This window comes from Sardina pilchardus, chromosome 3 (genome assembly GCF_963854185.1).
Source record: "Sardina pilchardus chromosome 3, fSarPil1.1, whole genome shotgun sequence".
Taxonomy (NCBI): Eukaryota; Metazoa; Chordata; class Actinopteri; order Clupeiformes; family Clupeidae; genus Sardina; species Sardina pilchardus.
The window spans coordinates 3,294,997-3,314,996 of NC_084996.1; the positions used below are offsets into that span (position 1 = coordinate 3,294,997).

The 20,000-nt window shown below is 49.4% G+C and overlaps 1 protein-coding gene across 1 annotated transcript in view; it reads left to right on the forward strand.

Moving 5' to 3' along the window:
- The window catches only part of caskin1 (CASK interacting protein 1), a gene marked incomplete in the record, with an annotated part of 112,375 nt that overhangs the window by 63,101 nt on the left and 29,274 nt on the right, over positions 1-20,000 (forward strand). The window contains 5 exon segments of the mRNA XM_062533339.1: positions 563-614; positions 13,142-13,239; positions 14,379-14,524; positions 16,577-16,672; positions 17,072-17,202. Coding sequence (XP_062389323.1) covers positions 563-614; positions 13,142-13,239; positions 14,379-14,524; positions 16,577-16,672; positions 17,072-17,202 — 523 coding nt within the window.

A 20,000-nucleotide genomic window follows, 5' to 3' on the forward strand; every position in this document is an offset into this window, starting at 1 on the left:
CCTGTTCCCTCCTGTTCCCCCCTGTTCCCCCCTCGTCTCTCTGGGTTCTGTCCAGTGCGGTCCGGTCACAACATTGCGTACATTAGCGGCGCTAAGCTAATCTGACACCGGTCGACTGACCCGTGTCATGGGGGGGGGGGGGGGGGGTGGGGTGGGGGGGGGGACTGCACGGCCTAGCACTGCCAAGCCAAAGCTGACAAACCCCATCCTCTAACGCCTCTGACTTCTGGCAGGGCCTGATCGAGTGTAAACATGGAAGAAATAGACTATTCTAGAATCCCACTTTACTTGATACAGTTCCTCTGGGGTGACTGGCAAAGCTGGCTCCTTATTTTCCGTGACAAAACAGCACCATAAGAGAGCTATTTCAACACGCTTACGTACCTTACGTGCAGTCAATCTTCATTAATTTGTATTGTGTGTCTTTTCTTGAATGAAACATTTACATGAATTAAACAGTAGTTTATGATATAGGTGATATCCTGAGTTACTATTAAGATGATTTTATTGGTTGATCCATTGCTCATCCTTTTTTGGTTCTCTCTCTCTCTCTCTCTTTCAGAGTTGCTGGGCACTGCTAAGAGGGTGAACGTCAATTTCCAGGACACAGATGGGTGAGTAGGACTTATATGGGCTTTATTGAGGCTTGGGCCCTGGGCCTAGTGAGCAGAGCCATGGCTCATCGAGTCTGCCTCCTAAATGCCTGCTGGTTGATGTGTGTTTGTGTTCTGCATGACAGGGAGGAGTGTCAGAATCACAACACTTAATATGTCCCTCTCTCTCTCTCTCTCTCTCTTTCTCTCTTTTTTCTGTCTCTTTCTCTCTCTCAGTTTGTCTGTCTCTCTCTCTCCCTCACTCACCATGATCTACTTTTTAACTTTTTTTGTCTCATTCTTTGTCTCATGTTTGTCTCATTCCCTTAATTATTCCATAGTTATTACGTAGTTGTAATGAAATGCATATTCCTATGAACATCATCATGCATTCAACATGGCACAGAACACAGTGTGGTGTGACAGTGTGACTGGGCCTATGTGGGTGGGCCTGGCCGTGTGTGTGTCCAGAGCGAAGTGAGCCGCCCAGTGAGGTGGTCAGACAGCTGGATGCCTGGCACTGGCTGACCGGGTGTTCCACGGGAGGGATTACCCAGCTTAATGAGGGGACAAGAGGGTACACAACTTAAGACCTTTCTCTATTTCTCTCTCTCTCTCTCTCCCTCTCTCTCTCTGTCTGTCTCTGCCTCTCAGACTCTCTCATTCTGTCTGCTACTCTCTGTCACTTTCTCCATCTCTTTTTTCTCTCTCTCTCTCCCCCTCTCTGTCTGTCTCTGCCTCTCCGTCTCTCTCATTCTGTCCGCCACTTTCTCTTTCACTCTCTCATCTCTCTTTTTCTCTCTCTCTCCCTCTCTGTCTGTCTTTTCCTCTCAGTCTCTCTCATTCTGTCTGCCACTCTCTCTCTCTTACTCTCACTTTTTCTCTCACTCCCTCTCTCTGTCCTCCTGCTGTCTCTGCTAGCCAAACATTCTCTTTCTGTCAGATGTGTGTGTGCTCTCTCTCTCTCTCTCTCTCTCTCTCTCTGTGGCCACCCCCCTCCCCACCTCCTCTCTGTGTATCTGTGATGAGTTGCGGAACTGCGCTGTGCTCTTTTGCTGAGTTGCGTACTCACTGGGAGGAGGTCACTGGGCCATTGGTGCAGAGAAGTTCCACAGGCACTTCCTACCCCTTTTTTCAGAGTGTACAAAAAGAGGAGAAAGACTCTTTTATCTCCATCAATAAATAGCTATTGTACAAAATAATATTTGCTAAAAAAATAGGGGTGTTTGAAAATCAGCAATAGCCAAAGCACAACAGAGAACAGTTGGAACTAATTGACGCTGTGCTTAGTAGCATCTCCTTCTGCTGTGAGGGGATTTTTGAGCACACAGCATTACCCGTGGCAAAGACTAATCAACTAGTGGGGACTAATAAAGACAGGAAATAGAAACAAGGAAGTGCAAATTAATCTCTGCGTTGACTATCCTGCCTCCAAAAGCCCTAAGCAGCCTCTGTCCCAGTTGTGATTTTTTTTTTTGGGGGAGGGGTGGAAATCCCTGAATGCCTGGCCAAAGCTGTGTCTGCTCATGTAATCCTGCCACCACTGACCTGCTACCCTTGTGTTGGTCAGGCCACGCTTGGGTCACAGGAAGGGGGCTGGTTACTTGGAGAGATGCCAACTCAGAGAGAGAGAGAGAGAAAAAGAAAGGGAGAGAGAGACTGAGAGACAAAGAGAGAGAGAGAGAGAGAGAGAGAATGAAAGAATGGGAGAGAGAGACTGAGAGACAAAGAGAGAGCGAGAGAGAGAGAGAGAATGAAAGAAAGGGAGAGAGAGACTGAGAGACAAAGAGAGAGAGCGAGAGAGAGACCAGGCTATGTTTCTCTCCCTGGTGACATATTCTTGGGAGGCTCAAAGACACGTGACTCAGGCACTCAATTCTAACTCCTTGTTAGGCAGGGTGGCAGAATTGGTTTGTGGTTTTGTGGGGACACAAACAAAATGTGGTGCATAGAAGTGAGAGAAAATAAGATACAGACACATGGAGAAATCGAGAGAAGATTGTAAGAGAATGGAGGATGAGAAAAGGATTGAAGATAACAAGAAACTGGAAGAAAAGGCAGAAGCAGAAAGAGAAAAAGACCTGCTAACTTTGTAGCATGGAATGCTAACGAGTGAATGTCATTAGCTAGCAGCTTTAGCTCATTTGTTAGCATGCCATGCAGATCTGCCTGCCGTGACACTGAAGCCTGTTGACATTGTCAGGACAGGGTTGAACTTGTCAGTTCTCAGCCTATCAGAACGGAAACAGCAACACAGTCCCGCCTCCTCCAGGCTGCAGGGAGAGAGTGTGACGAAGCAAAGCGACAGGGGCATTACTCTTGTCTCCAGAGACACATCACCGGCGCCTCTCAGGCTCTGCCTCTTGTGCACACACACACACACACACACACACACACACACACACACACACACACACACACATACACACACACTCACCCATACATTTACATACACACATACACACAGTCACACACACACACACACACACGCGCACACACACATTCAGATCAAATATTCAGCAATGCTTTTTGCACAATTTCTAATGTTTTCACAGTCACACACACACACATCCTGACATAATACTCAATCTGACAAATATAAATGCTTTCACTTTCAGACAAACACACACACACACACACACACACACACACACAGAGAGACAGACACAAAAACCAAGACACAGAAGCACGCAACATCGTCAGGACGCGGACGGCAGCCATCTCTTCACCACCATTAGCCGATCATCACACATCAAAGCGCTCACTCCCGATCTGTCTCTCCCTCCATTTCTCTCGCCAATCCGCAAAATGGCCCGGTGAAAAGCGACGGTGACTTCAGGCCGGCGCCCTATCGATCACTGCCACCGAACAATGCCCGCATTCATCCTCCCCAGAGCCCCAGCGCTCCCGGGCACAAAGAGGAAACAGGAGTCGTAACTCTAAACCCAGCACGCCCAGGCTAGAGACGGCGAGACGACCAGGCTCTTTCTCACTGAGCGTTGTTGTTCTGTTCCGTCCGACACGTTCCACCTCCTCCGCTGCAGGAGACGGGAGATCTCGTTCGAAATCAGGCCGCAGATAAATGGATTCCACTTTAATTCCTCCACCCGTGAATGTCAGGTTGCGTTAGGTCAAGGAGATGAGCTGATTACATTTGCATTTTATTCATTTGGCAGACTTACAGCCGTGGAATAACATATAAGGCACAGCATAGAGGAGACCTTTGCTAGGAATTACCATCTGCATCTGTCAATGCTAGTTGTCTGTTAGCATTCCATGCTAAAAAAAGCTTTGCTGCAAAGCTATGATTTTTAATCTTTCTGCTTCAGTTTCTTGTCATGCACAATCTGTCAATACTAGTACTCCAAAATAGGAGTGTCTATGTTATAAGTACTAGTCAAAGTGTGGTAGGAGGGGAATGTGGTAGATGGAGGAGGTAGAGGGAAGAGGAGAGGAGTGAGGCAGAGGAGAGAAGAGAGGGAGGAGAATAGGAGGGAGGTAGAGGAGAGAAGAGAGGGAGGAGAATAGGAGGGAGGAGAGGAGGGAAGAGAGGTTACAGGAGAGGCCTACAGCTGAGGGCCTGTAATCTGCATGGAGGGGTGCAGCGGGCACTGGGAGAGGGGTGTGAGTGCAGTGGCATGGCTGGGTTGGAGGGGAGAGGGGTGTGAGTGCAGTGGCATGGCTGGGTTGGAGGGGAGAGGGGTGTGTGTGCAGTGGTGTGGCTGGGTTGGAGGGGAGAGGGGTGTGTGTGCAGTGGTGTGGCTGGGTTGGAGGGGAGAGGAGTGGGCACAGAGGAGGTAGGAGTGCCAAGGCCAATACCACCAGCGGAAGAGGTGGGGCCGTGCCGCCCCCGTAGTGCGGTGTGAGACAATGGCACCGCGGTGGTGGCTGCAACAAAAACAAAAACAGCAGTCAATCCCACTCCAGCCAGGCCTCCCACTTGACTGTGTGTTTACTGGCACGGCTTCCTCTGACGAGAGAGAGAGAGGGAGGGAGAGAGAGAGAGAGAGAGAGAGAGAGAGAGAGAGAGAGAGAGAGAGAGAGGGAGGGAGGGAGAGTAGGTGATGTCCAGGTGCTGAGTGTGTGTGTGTGTGTGTGTGTGTGTGTGTGTGTGTGTGTTTGTGTACATGTAGATATCTACACTGGGCCATCATGTGTGTTTGTGTGTGTGTGTGTGTGTGTGTGTGTGTGTGTGTGTGAGTGCATTCTGTACATTCAAACCTACACATAGCAAATGGTGTCTTCACATCTGTGTACATTTGAATGTAGCAACATGTGTTCCTCACCTAAACAGTACAGGCGCTGCATTATACTGTATATAGGGTTGAATATAGTTTGTGTGTGTGTGTATAGGGGATGTTTGTGTAATTGTGTGTGCGTGTGTGTGTGTGTGTATGTGTGTGTGTGTGTGTGTGTGTGTGTGTGTGTGTGTGTGTGTCAGGTGTCGAGGGCAGATATGCTGTGCTGACAGTAATCCCCAATGGCAGCCCCTGGTGTGTGTTTGTCTGTGGACACAAAGCACAGTGCTGAAGCTGTGGACGTAGCAGCGTGGTGGAGCCTGATTTAAGGTGATGCCCCCATACTGAAGGACAGGGGGGAGAGGACCACTGGTCATGGTTAGCTGCATGACAGTTACCCCTTCAAACCAGACAGAACACACACACACACACACACAAATGCATGCTAGAAAAGCACTCTGAGAGCGCAGACCTCCTCCAAGCGCCTCCTGGATCCAGACGGTGATTCGGTTCACTCCCACTCTCGTTTCAGGCCTTTCCTGAAAATTTCATCAAAATACTTCCACAACTTTTTGAGTTATCTCGCAAACAAACAGACGAACAGACAAAACAAACAAACAAACAGACAAACAAGCCCAGATGAAAGCATAACCTCCTTGGCGGAGGTAACAACACACACACACACACACACATACACACAGATGAACTAGTGACGTCTGACCTTATCATTTCATGCCTTCCTTTTTCTATCCAATTTAAACATTATTACACACCAATATACACAGAATGTTCCGGAAACGAGCCCTTAATAGATAGACATGCGTGTGCTAGGAGACCAAGACGGGGGCGCACGTCATAATGATTGGGTGAGGGAGGGTGCCGGCGGTGTAATGATTGCCCTGTGAGTCAGGAAGCCGTGGCTGGCGAAATAGAAAGCTTTCAGAGGATTGGAAGATAAGCCCTGTGTATCTGAAATGAGCTAAGAGTCAGGAACGTTCCGGCAGGCGCGCCCATCTGCCACTGGCGGCTGCGGAGAGTCCGTAATCTCACTCCGCGATCACACACTCCACACTCCGCTCCGCATGACCGTGCCCCGGGGTCTACTGCACCAAAGTCATGTTCATGGGGCAAACTGGAGACCTCATTTAAGAGCCTGCTGCAGGAATCATAGCAGTGTAGCAACGGAGGCTAGTAGTAACTGACAGAAAATGTTAACAAGGGGATTTGGTACAAGTTCTTGTTTGTGTAAATGTATGTGATATGTTGGTGGTGGGTGGGTGGGTGTGTGTTTGTGTGAGTGTCAGAAAGAGGTTAGGGTTGGTGGAACGTCCAGGTGTGTGTGTGTGTGTGTGTGTGTGTCTGTGTGTGTGTGTGTGTGTGTGTGTGTGTGTGTGTGTGTGTGTGTGTGTGTGTGTGTGTGTGTGTGTGTGTGTGTGTGTGTGTGTGTGTGTGTGTGTGTGTGTGTGTGTGTGTGTGTGTGTGTGTGTGTGTGTGTGTGTGTGTGTGTGTGTGTGTGTGTGTGTGTGTGAATGTGTATGTGTATGTGTGCTGTGTGCAAAATTCCACAGACATTGCTGACATTTTGGGCTGATACTTCTCCAATCTGTGAGAAACCTTCACTGTCCAACCTCCACTCTTAGGAGACATACATACCGCACATCAAGTAAATATTATTGTGCGTCTGCATTCGGGACTCGCTTAAGGCAATCAAATGTCTCTGACTGTGTAAACACCGGGGACCAATGAAAGTAATGTCATGCCATTTTACAACAGTGCCTCAGCAGCTGCTCACTGTGTAGAGCCCAATAACAGAATTGCATTCTGCAAGAGCGTTAACGCGATTCATCACACTCTTTGGGTCGATTGCTAATGTTTTAATTATTGAGGCCAAATTAGCTTGGTTAATTATGACTTTTCATTAGGCAATGTGCTTCAGTGTGTTTTTCTAGCCGAAACCCATATTGTGCTGAGCTTATCACTTATTTTCTCTTAATTGCAATCTACTAAATGGCCCTCTGTTGCTGTCAGTCAAGAAATATGGTTCTTTCAAGGTGGGAAATATGAAAAATGCCAATAACTATAAAATAGAGCTCCACCAATAAATATGATGCGTGAGAAATGTCAGGAGTGTTTGGTTCTGCCAAATATTTCATGACAATATGAACCTGTTCAGTGTTTATTCTAGAAATAATCAAGACACTTTTCCAGCTGAAACTAAACTCGTCCGTTGGACGGCCTTGCAGGTTGTCATGAGTAATTGTAATGTTGAACAGTTTGTTGGCACAGAAACATCTTATCCCCCTGAAATCCTGCATGCTGCAAAGAGCAGAATTTGGGTGCAGGGTGATGATTCCATCTCCTCTCTCACCTGTTTCCTCGGCATTGCGAAGATAAGTAGACATCTTGTGATGACAGATTTATGTGATCATAGGAAGAGGGTTTAATGTTCTGCTTAATCTGAAATTGTTCCATTAAAATGACTGCCGTAAAGCCGCCCCGGAGCTAGCTACGATATGATTTATGAAACTGTCGTTATTTCATCTTTGTCAACCCCCCCCACCCCTCCCTCTTCTATTAGCTGGGAAATGGAGAAATGTGCGGCACGCACTGTTTGAATTATATGAGATGGGTAGATTGTGTTCCATGCATTTTACACGGTGGCAGCGGATATTGCTTCCACAGAGTTGTGCGGGGTGTTGCAGAGAGGATTGTTGAGCTCCCTCCGCCCACTCGTGACACACAGCTGAACATGGCAGATAAGACCTACAATCGAAACGGTTCGGCCTCCACATCGGTAGAATCATCTGTGTGATCGTGCGCTCTGAGGAAACTTGGTATCATGATTAACCATATCCACCTATCAGAGCATGGCTCTGATTATGACAGCCTATAAGAACGCACTTTAATTGGTTGCTGGGCTAGGCCCAGTAAGTACACGTCGATTGCTCTTTTTTTTTTGCTGACAGTGCGCTCTCAGGGTGTAAGGTCTTATGAGGATAAAACAAGGATACCATACCGCATAGTTTTATTCTTTTAGAACTAGCAAATAGATTAAGAATGAGGAACAGATGTTTGTAAATAAACATCAGGTCAGCTAAGGGTGATTATAACGTATTTGCTGCAAATTGTCTCAGGCAGCAAGCACATTCTCATCATCATCCATGTCTGATGGCATTTCATGCACATATGGCATGATTTAGGAAGTGTTTCCCTGCGTTTTCCTGTCTACTGTCAGGTCCGTATCATTTTCTCTGAAACGCTCTCCTCCCAGGTACGGGCACTTATGCTAAATTATCTCCTAATTATCATCCCCCTGACAGTCGCAGCATCCCGGGAGCACACCTGTTAAATTATTCAGCTTTTCCAGCTCCGAGAGGAGAAAGCGCACCTGATTGCCTCCCGTTAGGCCCGCTGAAGAGTTGATCTATCCAGCAGCCCTGCTGTAATTGTGTTTGCAGCGGATGCCATTTTGTTGGAGGTGGGGTGTGGGGGTGACTGGGGGGGGGGGGGGGGGGGGGTGTTCGTCAGGTTGGCTGAACAGACGAGAGGGAGACATCCACATTCTGTTGAGAGGTGAGACTAAATGACTGGAGCTACAACCTGCTTGGATGCAGACACACACACACACACACACACACACACACACAGATGCCCTTGTTATCATTATTATTGTAATGTGAAATGAAAGGAAATATCTCGGCTGCTAGCCGTGCAGGTGTTTATGATATCCGGTGTTGTGGATGGGGACGAGGTCGGAAAGACAATAGGGTGGATTTGTCTGCCCCTCCCCCCTGGCTGACTGCTTTTTACCTTTGATGCTGAGGATGAGAGGGTTGCTTGTGATGAAGAGGGGAAAGAGAGAGAGACAGAGAGAGAGAGATGAAGGGAGAGAGAGAGAGAGAGAGAGACGGAGGGAGAGAGGGCGATGGAAAGGGGTGAGATCCCCTACATCAGTGGGGAGAGGTTTGAGGGGGGGAGATCCCTTATTAGAAGAAGTAGGTCAGCTGTGTGTGTGTGTGTGTGTGTGTGTGTGTGTGTGTGTGTGTGTGTGTGTGTGTGAGAGAGAGAGAGAGAGAGAGAGAGATTGGGGCATAGTTTACCTCCATCTTTTCACTGCAGTGACAGAGGGGAGCTGGAGAGTTGAGGCATCCCACATCTGTGGTGGAATCTCTCCTCCCCCCTCTCTTTTTCCCCCTCTCTCTCTCTCTCCCCCTCTCTCTCTCCGTCTCCCCCCCCCCCCCCTCTCTCTCTCTCTCCCTCTGCGTCTGTGGACCCAAGGCTGGGAGCCCCATGAATATTGCATGCTGTGTGATTTTTTACTACTTGACTGGGGAACAGGGCTGGTGTTCCCTGGCTTGCCCCCAACCCCCTTCTCCCTCCCCCAACCCCTTCACTCCTCCCTGCCTCCCTCATGTCCCCCTCTCCTTCTCTCCCCTCACATCCCTCCATCTTTATCGCCAGCCTGTTCCGATGCACCGGCTCTGCGTTGGCCCTACTGAGGACTCCTCTGCCCAGCGAGCGCTCCTTTAATGCCAGCTGAATAAAACCGGCAGGGGGGTCAGATAGGGTTCTGCCATGACGTTCAGTATTCAGCTGCTGCCCTAGACTCAGCGCGAGTGCGCCCCCCCCCCCCCCCCCCTCTCCACACACACACACACTCACACACACCCCTCTCCCGGCTGCATGCCCACGGTGCCACTGGCAGCAAAGGCCTTCGCATCGTATCCATGGTTACAGCACAGCGCCGCGGCCAATCGCTGCGAGCGAGGCTCAGCTGCAAAGGAACCAATGAGAGGATTTTTTTTTTCTTTCCCTTTTCGGTTGTTGTCTGCTTCCTTACCTCTTTATCTGTTCACGGCCAAGGCGTGATGGGCATGGCCAGAGGTGGACTGTGCTAGCGTGGCATACAACTGGCTGCTCACAGAAACACACTGATCAATCTGATGCTTTATCTAATGGAGTGAAATACAGACATACACCGATGCTTTATTACAAAGAGAGACACACAGGATGTAATAAATAATGCAAGACAAACAGACGGCTCAACTCACACTGGTCTGTGGGTTAGCATTGCAGGGGTAATCCCTAGTGTGTGCGTGTGTGTGTGTGTGCGTGTGTGTGTGTGTGTGTGCGGGGGTGGTGTGAAAATGTAAAGGGCTGCAGCTGTGAAATTCCAGCGCATCCATGCAGCATGCAGTGGCTACTACCACTGCTTCACTGCTACGCCCTCGGCCTCCTAATGCAACCCAGCGCTATCATAACGCTACTACCACTGCTTCACTGCTACGCCCTCGGCCTCCTAATGCAGTGGCTACTACCACTGCTTCACTGCTACGCCCTCGGCCTCCTAATGCAACCCAGCGCTATCATAACGCTACTACCACTGCTTCACTGCTACGCCCTCGGCCTCCTAATGCAGTGGCTACTACCACTGCTTCACTGCTACGCCCTCGGCCTCCTAATGCAACCCAGCGCTACCATAACGCTCAGCGCATCCATGCAGCATGCTGTGGCTACTACCACTGCTTCACTGCTTCACTGCTACGCCCTCGGCCTCCTAATGCAACCGAGCGCTACCATAACGCTACTACCACTGCTACACTGCTACGCCCTCGGCCTCGTAATGCAGTGGCTACTACCACTGCTTCACTGCTACGCCCTCGGCCTCCTAATGCAACCGAGCGCTACCATAACGCTCAGCGCATCCATGCAGCTGCTCTCGTAAATTGCTCTGACACACAGAGGTTCAGCCGTAAACAGGCCAAATGACTCTCATTCGCTAACTAACAATAGGCTAATAGCCTGAGAGCTATCAAGATAAGTGGCAGGCCGTGCCTGCGAGCGCGGTTTGGTTTGAACAACGATCTATGTGTGTGGCAGCTTACGCTGTTATTCTAATGGAGACATCCGCTGTAGTAGGGAAGCTGAAGGTGCCACAGCAGCAGTGTCCACTGTCAGACAGTTGGCCACGAGGGAAGAGCTACATTTGGTCATTTAGCAGGCACTGTACACTGTGTGAAAAAAAGATTAGGGCATTCAGTATGACCCAGTAAAGATTGAGCTGAGGTATGTCAATGAGTTGTGTATTGACACACTGAAAATAAATCTATAAAAAACAAAAGCAGGAAAAAAGATTTTTTAGGATCTTCATGTTAACGCAATGAGGGAATTGTTCCTAAAGATATCACATTGTTACAGAAATTGTACTGGCTTTTTACATTTTGTTAGCAGATTTTGTAAAATAGTATATTGTTTATTGAGCCCCATGACCTTGATGTTGTTAGTGCTGTTGTCTGCAAGCTCAGCTACAAGGGCGCCGATGTGTCAATCATGTTGGGCATAAACCAGCGAGCATCTCCTGTGTGTGTGTGTGTGTGTGTGTGTGCAGGGGGGTGTGGCCATCAGAGCGTGAGAGGGAAGGAGGAGGAGTTGGGGAGTGGGCAGTAAGGTGGGGGTGGGGTGGACGACGTGGGGTTACCTGTCAAATGTGATTTCAGAGAGTAAGTGCCCCGAGGCTGTGCTGCATTCTGCACACCCTCCTCTCTCTCTCTCTCTCTCTCTCTCTCTCTCTCTCTCTCTCCTCTCTCTCTCTCTCTCTCTCTCTCTATCTCTCTCTCTCTCTCTCTCCCTCTCTCTATCTCTCTCTCTCTCTCTCTCCCTCTCTCCCTCCCTCCCCCCCTCTCGCTCTCACACACACACACACACACACACACACACATACACACACATACACATACACATACACATACACATACACATACACATACACATACACATACACATACACATACACATACACATACACATACACATACACATACACAAACACACATACAGTACACTCACATAGACATACTGTAGATTGACAGTCAAAGCTGACACTTTCTATTAACCTTATCCCACAAGGCCACCTGCTACCATCAAACCCCAGAGCCATAGTCATGTTCCTCGTGTGTTTATTCTGTCCTCCTGTGATAGTACACGTGTGTGTTCATTTGCCTTCTCAGTCATTCTGCATAGATGTGTACTTTCCCTGAGAAGCATCAGGTGTGTGTGTGTATGTGTGTGTGTGTGTGTGTGTGTGTGTGTGTGTGTGTGTGTGTGTGTGTGTGTGTGTGTGTGTGTGTGTGTGTGTGTGTGTGTGTGTGTGTGTGTGCGTGCATGTGTGAGTGTGCTTGTGTGTGTGTGCCTTCAGCTCCATCAGCAGCACCCGCCACCTCCATCTCTCTCAGGCCTCTCCTGCTCTCTCCTCCAAATTGCCTCTCCATATCAAACACTGAGAATTGAAATTGCATTGTGTGGCCCGACCGTTCCAGCCACGCTGAATTAGAAAAAAAAAACGTTTGCTCAGCCCCGCTCGGAATAGCCAATGCCACAGTCTGGATTCCACCACCGTCATCCACCCACCCCAGCCCTGCCCTGCCTGCCCAGCCCCGCCTGGCCCCGGTAGCATCTAGAGCAATCTGTTCCCTCTCCCTTCACCATGTGCTGTATATGGAGTGTCCTGCAAAGTGGATGAATTTGTCAAGCAGGTGCTCTTAATCCCCTGGCAGGTCACTGTTTCAGATCCCTGTTCCCTAAATCCCATTGTGATGTTAAGCTGGCGGCTGCATTATTTATGACATGGAGTGGGGATGGGATGGGATGGGATGGGATGTGATGTGCTGGCAGCTCTGTCTGGAGGGTGGGGGGGGGGGGGGGGTAGGGTGTCGGGGAGAGGGAGAGGGCTGGGGTTGGAAGGTGTGGACTGCTGGCTATATATGGCAGCATTAGCCATGGGGCTGGGGCAGGCAGTCTTAAGGCCCGTTCACACCAAGAACAGTAACTATAACGAGTGACAAAAAAGTATTGCTCTAGCAAATATGAATGATGTCGTCCACACACAAACTATAACGATATCGACAACATCAAGAACGATATCGCTGGGGATCAATTTCAGAGCGATTCTGAGAATGATAAAAAGCTGACAGCCAATCAGAATCCATCACATTTTAGCCATCACATTCAACACAAGGAGATACGTGGATGCTTTTATCTTTATAGTTATAGTCCCTTTCAAGGGAAGATATAGCATAGATTTAGGTTTTTAGGTTTGTGTGTCAGTGTGTTGAGTTTTGTATACTGTATCACAGAGGGAGCATTCAAACACGGAAACCGAGCCTCATATACATTTGAGTTTCATGGAGTGCATGAGGCCATTTTGGTGTGTGTGTGTGTGTCTGCATGTTTATATGTTTGAGGGTCTGTTATAATTCATTATTGCTGACGTGTGTGTGTGTGTGTGTGCTTGTGTGTGTGTGTGTTGAACAGGTTCTCTCCACTGCACCATGCGGCTCTCAACGGGAACATGGAGCTCATCTCCATCCTGCTGGACTCCCAGGCCATGGTGGACATCAGGGACCAGAAGGGTGAGTTCCCCCCCAAGCCCACCCACGCCCTCGGCTAAGGGGCAGTCAGCATACGCTGCATGGTGAACTCTATCTGGACTGGTTCAGACTGCCGTGTTCATTTACATTTACATTTGTTCATTTGGCAGGCGCTTTTATCCAAAGCGACTTACAGCAATAGAATAGCATTTAAGCAGATTAATTCAAGCTTGGAGCAGCAAATTGTTTATTCTCGGGCTCTGACACCAGTATTTTGTCCTTTGATGTATTAAATGATTATCCACGTGGCTTTTTACCAACAAACTATCAAAAACTGAACATTCCAATCACGTATGATTTACGGCGGAGTTGGTTAAACAAGCCAGTGTGTTACATCTGAATTTGTTTTGCTCTTGGTGGCGCATATTCTCCCAGGAAAAGCAAGCGCTAGTAATTCATTCTGTCATGGCAGTCAAATTGTAGCTCTTTTTTAGAGGTCTATTTTTCCATCCAAACCTTTCATCCTCAAAAGCTGAGTGCACAAAGCCATTTAAGACAAAAGATGAGATGCTCCATTTGTCACAACAAGCGTGGACCACCCCACAGAGACGATCTGAGTGGCCCAGCTCAGAGTTCAGTGCGGCGTCTCAGAGACAGAGGCATCGTGTCTGTGGAGCGCAGCCCTGCAGTGGCGCTGAGGTCACTGTTATACGCGTCACATGGTTTAGTTGTGGGCCATACAGGGTCATTTCTCACAGCCTTTGTGCAGTGTGGGGCTAATATTCCGTTTAAATGACCGTGTTTGAGCATGACTGCAGTTGGACAGTGTCATTGAACTTTTTAAAGGGGAGAGGGGAGCTCCCGAGTCCACATCAACACAGCTCAGGGGATCAGTGGTCAGTCAGCTGAACATCTGGTCGTAGATGGAGTATCACTTTGATGTTGAAGGGATGCTGAGAGATGCTAAGAGGAGACAAAATGTCTGTTAGAGAGTCCGGTACTCTACCGAATATCGGGTCTCTCTCCTTCACTGTCTCATTCTCACTCTCTCTCTCTCTCTCTCTCTCTCTCTCTCTCTCTCTCTCTCTCTCTCACACACACACACACACACACACACACACACACACACCTAGTCTCCATTCTCCCTCATGCGTTCCCTGTGTTGTCCCCCTGCACTGCAGGCATGCGGCCGCTGCACTATGCTGCTTGGCAGGGGAAGTCGGAGCCCATGAAGATGCTGCTGAAGTCCGGATCCTCCGTCAACGGCCAGTCAGACGAGGGCCAGATCCCCCTGCACCTGGCCGCCCAGCACGGCCACTACGACGTGGTGAGTACCCCCGCCACCATCACTCCCCGCGTCTTAAAGGACACTTTAGAAAGACAAAAATGGGAGCTTCTGCAGCACTAGCTTATCCATACAGTTTAACCAGAGATCCTTGATTACTAAAGCTCCGCTTTAACCCTCTCTGGTTTAACCCTGGACCCGTTTGTATTTGGAGGGAAGATAGGTTAGAAAGAGTTTATTTATGTTGGAAGTAATGAGCTATATGTAAGGGACATGAACTCAGAGGCTATACTAGAAAGGAACTACAGTCTCTGTACTGTTGTTGGTACATGAGTATAATGGTTGCTCAGTTCACGCTCAATGGCTCAAGATGATAATGGCTGTTTCAATAGTAATTCCATAAAGCATACATACACCTTAGTAATTCGATCAGTTTAAGTTATTATAATATCATTATACATTATATTAGCTAATGCCAGGGTTAATGCCACTGTGTGGATGGATTTTTCATAAAAAGAAGATAATTGCATTAATATAGCACCTTACTGTGCTGTGAGGACTGAATGTCCCCTTCAACAAAACATCTTCAGACTAAAATGGGCTCTGAAACACGTAGTTATTGTGAAAAGATACGTCCTGATTTGTTGTAAAAGCATTGGGGGAAAAAGGTGAATGAAACAGTGAAGATGATCACGTCCATTACCCAAAGCTTCCACAGTGTTTGAAGCAGAACAAAAGTGCTTACTCACATTGGCTGCACAAAAGGGGGAAAGTGCTGCTCTCTGAATGTTCTGGAAGTGTCTGGCTGAAACCCCTTATCTATGAAAGAGATTTGTGATGGAGGAGCTCTGAGTACTGCACTGCAGAGAGAGACAGAGAGGGAGTAGAGGAGAGGGAGAGAGAGAGGGGGGGGGAGAGAGAGAGAGAGAGATAGAGGAAGGGAAATAGAGGGGTGAAGAGAGTTATACGAGACGATGAAAAAGAGAGAGTAATTATAGAAAGCAAGCAAAGGACGAGGGAGTCAATGGGGTGACTAAGAGAGAAAGAGAGCGAGAGAGAGAGAGAGAGAGAGAGAGAGAGAGAGAAAGGTGGGGGAGAAGAAAAACAGAGGGGAGGAAATGAGGAAAGAACTTGGTTAGCCTCGGGCGTCTGGCCGCCCGACGCTCCAATCACAACACACCTGGCTGCACTGTCCATCTGCACTGGGCAGCCCGCCTCTGCCACCGCGGGTCTGCCCCTGCGAGGCCCAGGACGTGCGCCCTGATGGATGAAAGGTGACAGACGCCTCCACCCCCACCCCCGCCCCCACCCCCACCCCCACGCCCGCAGTCTCCGAGCTCCTCCGGAAAATGTCAGTCGGCCCGGTTTCTCCTCAGACAGTGGAGGCGGCTCCTGAAAGTCACGGCGCGTCGTCCTCCATACGTCACGGCCCCGCGTCGTCTCTTTAATGATGTATAGCTATTGATTCGTCGCTGGCCTATTCAGCTCCCTTTTTTCTTGTGCGCGCCGCGCGCGCTCTTTTGATCTAAGGGCCTGGTGGCATTTAAGGTGCGTCTGGGAGCTGGAGCGATCTGGAATAGAAATAGAATAATTTATTTGATACAGCGGCAGAGAGAGGATAAGGCGAGGATGAACTTTGAAATCGAGAGACGAGATCTTCGCCGAACTCTCTGAACTCTGAACGCCCCCTAGTGACCTTAGAGATGGTGCACGTTGTAGATGAGGAGTATAAGATGTGTGTAAAATGACTTTTTAATGTCATAAAGAGAGACACTGGGTGCCTCTCATTTGGGCTTTTATACACCCTCCCCTCCCTTCCTTCCTCTGTCCTCGTCCTCACTGATCTAGATAAAGAATGATGGGGCAGCAACAATGGGATAGGCTACCCAGTGTTAGTTATAGATCAGTGGGAACGAGCCTGGAGGATCGAGCATCGTGGATCGAGGAGAGATGTTGAGAGGCACCCACTGTACAGTATGCTGTGGGATGCCCTGTAGTCAGTGTAGATGGCTGTAAGGTTCCAGTGTTATCGGATGTGATGTGTCCGACGGACACGGTGGAGTAATGCTTAGTGATCTCTGCTTCCTTCATCAGTCGGAGATGCTGTTGCAGCACCAGTCCAACCCCTGTATAGTGGACAACGCTGGGAAGACACCGCTGGACCTGGCCTGTGAGTTTGGCAGAGTCGGGGTGAGTCAGAGCCAGAACACAACAGAACATTTCATTATGATTATGATTGTGGTTATGGTTATGATTATGGTTATGGTTTTTAGATTAGACACTTTTGTCCAGTTACATGTAAAAGGCGCAGAACAGCCCAATGTAATACAGCACAAACATTGGTTCAGTTGAACATGAGCATGAATAAACACTAAGATGTAATTATGCTGTACTGTAACAACCTAGTATAGCTCAATTACAGTAATTCAGTAGTTGTAATTCCACCAGGCAAAGCATACCACTGTCCATAACGTGTGTGTGTGTGTGTGTGTGTGTGTGTGTGTGTGTGTGTGTGTGTGTGTGTGTGTGTGTGTGTGTGTGTGTGTGTGTGTGTGTGTGTGTGTGTGTGTGTTGGCCTCGCCCCCGCAGGTGGTCCAGCTGCTGCTCAGCAGTAACATGTGCGCCGCCCTGCTGGAGGCCAAGAAAGGGGACACGACCGACCCCAACGGCACCAGCCCCCTGCACCTCGCCGCCAAGAACGGACACATCGACATCATCAGGTGAGGGGACCCCCCGCTCTGCTCCGCTCCGCGCCCCAGACACTGACCTAAAGGAGTGATGGTGGTGGGGGTGGGGGTGGGGGTGGTAGAGGGAGTGGGGGTTGGTGGTGGTGGAGAGTGCTTGGGGGGAGAGCGCTTCTCCCTGTGGCTCAAGCACAGCTCAAGTGGCCCTGCTATATATAGATGCCTTTGTCTGCGGGTGTCTTTTCATAGCCCCGAGCACTTGACGGAAGGCACAATGTCAGGCTGTTGTTTGTTGTGCAGGTGCTGAAGGATGCCTCTACGATGAGGCTGCTCGTCGGGCTGCTGTGGTACTCCGTGTATTTCTTGGAGCTGGTTAAAATCGTTTGACTGGTTGTTATGATTGGCTGCTTGATATACTGTAGCAGTAGCATCATTCAGCAGATTTGAATAGAATTTAGCTAATAACAGCTTGACATGTCATGCAGAGAACTTGTAACAGCGTTGCATTTTATGGTTTTCTTCAGCTAGGAATTATATTCATGAGTGAGATATAGACCTTCCCATGATCCTTTAGTCCGCCATGAAGCACCCTGCTGGATGCAGATGGGCTGCCGTGGTTACAGAAAATGTCTTTATCAGATTTGGTTCAAGTGATGAGAATGGCGGACATGGCAGGACTGCCTCCTGCTGGCTCCATTACTGGAGCTGTGGAGTCAGCTCAGTTGCATCACACAGGGCAGTGTGTGTGTGTGTGTGTGTGTGTGTGTGTGTCGGTGGGTGTGTGTGTGTGTGTGTGTGTGTCGTTGTCGGTGTCGGTGTGTGTGTGTGTGTGTGTGTCGGTGTGTGTGTGTGTGTGTGTCGGTGTGTCGGTGTCGGTGTCGGTGTGTGTGTGTGTGTGTGTGGGCAGAGCAGAGACCTCCAGGAAATGCAGTGTAAGAGCAGCAGCCACAGCCCTGCCCTGTGCTCTGCTCCCACGGTATATCCCTCGCACGTCTGCCCCAGGAGGCTTTGCACCACCACGGGCCACGGACGGCTGTGCGTGGGAGGTGAGAGAGATAGAGAGAGAGAGAGATATAGAGAAAGAGAAAGAGAGAGAGAGGGAGAGAGAAAGAGAGAGAGAGAGACGGTGCTGACAACAAATCAGCGGAGCTGTCACCGAGGCAAGGTCAAGGTCGTCGGCAGGTTTATATTCTGTCAAGACACCCAAGGGCGCCATGTATATAGCACAACACCCCACCCCACACCCGCCACCACCACCCTACCCAGATCCGCCCCGTCACCACCACCCCCACCACCACCACCAGCACCCCTCACCCACCCACCTCACTTGACGCACTGCTCCCGCCCCGAGGCAGTCCCAGCCAGGGAGCCGTTTAATTCCCCCTCTGCGTCCTCCAGCGTGGAGGTCATTAAGCAGACGACACACATCAGGAGTTTGGGGGCGAAGAGACGAGCGCTGCAGTCCCACAAAAGTCTGCACCCTGCTTAGTAGGCACTGCAGATAGGGATTAGCCTAAAGGCTAAAGCTGCATCATATGGCAACGTTTATGTTAAACATTGTACATGAATTGTGCATTAATACTGTAAATAAGTAAAAGCGCGCACACACAGAGTGTACAGAGGACTTCCATTCTGTGTATTTGCCTCTGAACGACCTGCCCCGGAACACCCCTGAGTCACACAGAGAGCCGTTTTGGGAGCAGATCGGAGAGAGAGGTGGGAGGTACACGAGCGCGTTCCCACGAGCAGGAGGGCACAGACGTGGGCTGTGGCAACGATTACGCCATCGCTAGGTGCTCCGCGGCAGCCCATAATAGAACTACACGCGCACAGTAGATGAGGGGGGGGGGGGGGGGGGCCGAGAGGTGGGTGAGTGAGTGAAGTGTGGGTGGGTGGGTAGGGGATGAGGTCAGGTGGGGAGATTTCCTTTTTAAAGCCTGTACTGGTAGTGGTGGGTAGTTGTGTTGGTGTTGGTGGGGGTTTGAAGCACAAGTGGACAGACACCAGTGACCGGTAGCATAGCATGCAGAATGTCATCTGCACACTGAGAGCGAATACTCTCCCTCTGTTTCTCGCTCCTCTCCCATCCCTCTCTCCATTTCTGTCTGTTGCTTTCTGCTCTCTCTTGCTCTGTGTCAGTTCAGTGCGTTCCAGTGAGCCTTATTTCACATGACTGTGTGTGTACAATATTGCCAAAGCAATGTGATGTGCACCCTACAAAACAAAAAATTGTGAAACAGACAGAAAGAGAATAGTATGGGTATTGAAATATTGAAACACACGTGCACCTGTGCAATATTGCTCTCTCTCTCTCACTCTCTCACTTCCTCTCTCTCTCTCTCCCTCTCTTTTTCTCTCTCTCTCTCTCAAATACACACACACAGTCAATGTGTGTGTGCCCTTCACCTGCTCTCTCTCTCCCTTCTCTCTCTCTCTATCTCTCTCTCCCTCCCTCCCTCTCTCTGTGATGTAGTGCCATTCTCAAGAAACACACAATGATCATAATCTTTATGCAGTGAGAGTCTGATGATGCAGGGCCTGTACTCCAAGCGATTTATAACACCTCGTAAAAACCCATCAGCCCTAGCGTGGGGAAGGAGAGAGGGAGAGAGAGAGAGAGAGAGAGAGAGAGAGAGAGAGAGAGAGAGAGGGAAGGTGAGGGGGCGGGGTGTCCCCCCCCCCCCCTCCACTTGCAACCTGATCCTCTATACTTCATCTCCTGGTCTCCTGTTATTGAGAGATAGCTGATTACACTGCATATTCTTGTCATTTATTGGTTCAGTCATTCAGTCGTTTATTTGTCGCCGAAAGCAGTGAACAGGTTGACTATCATG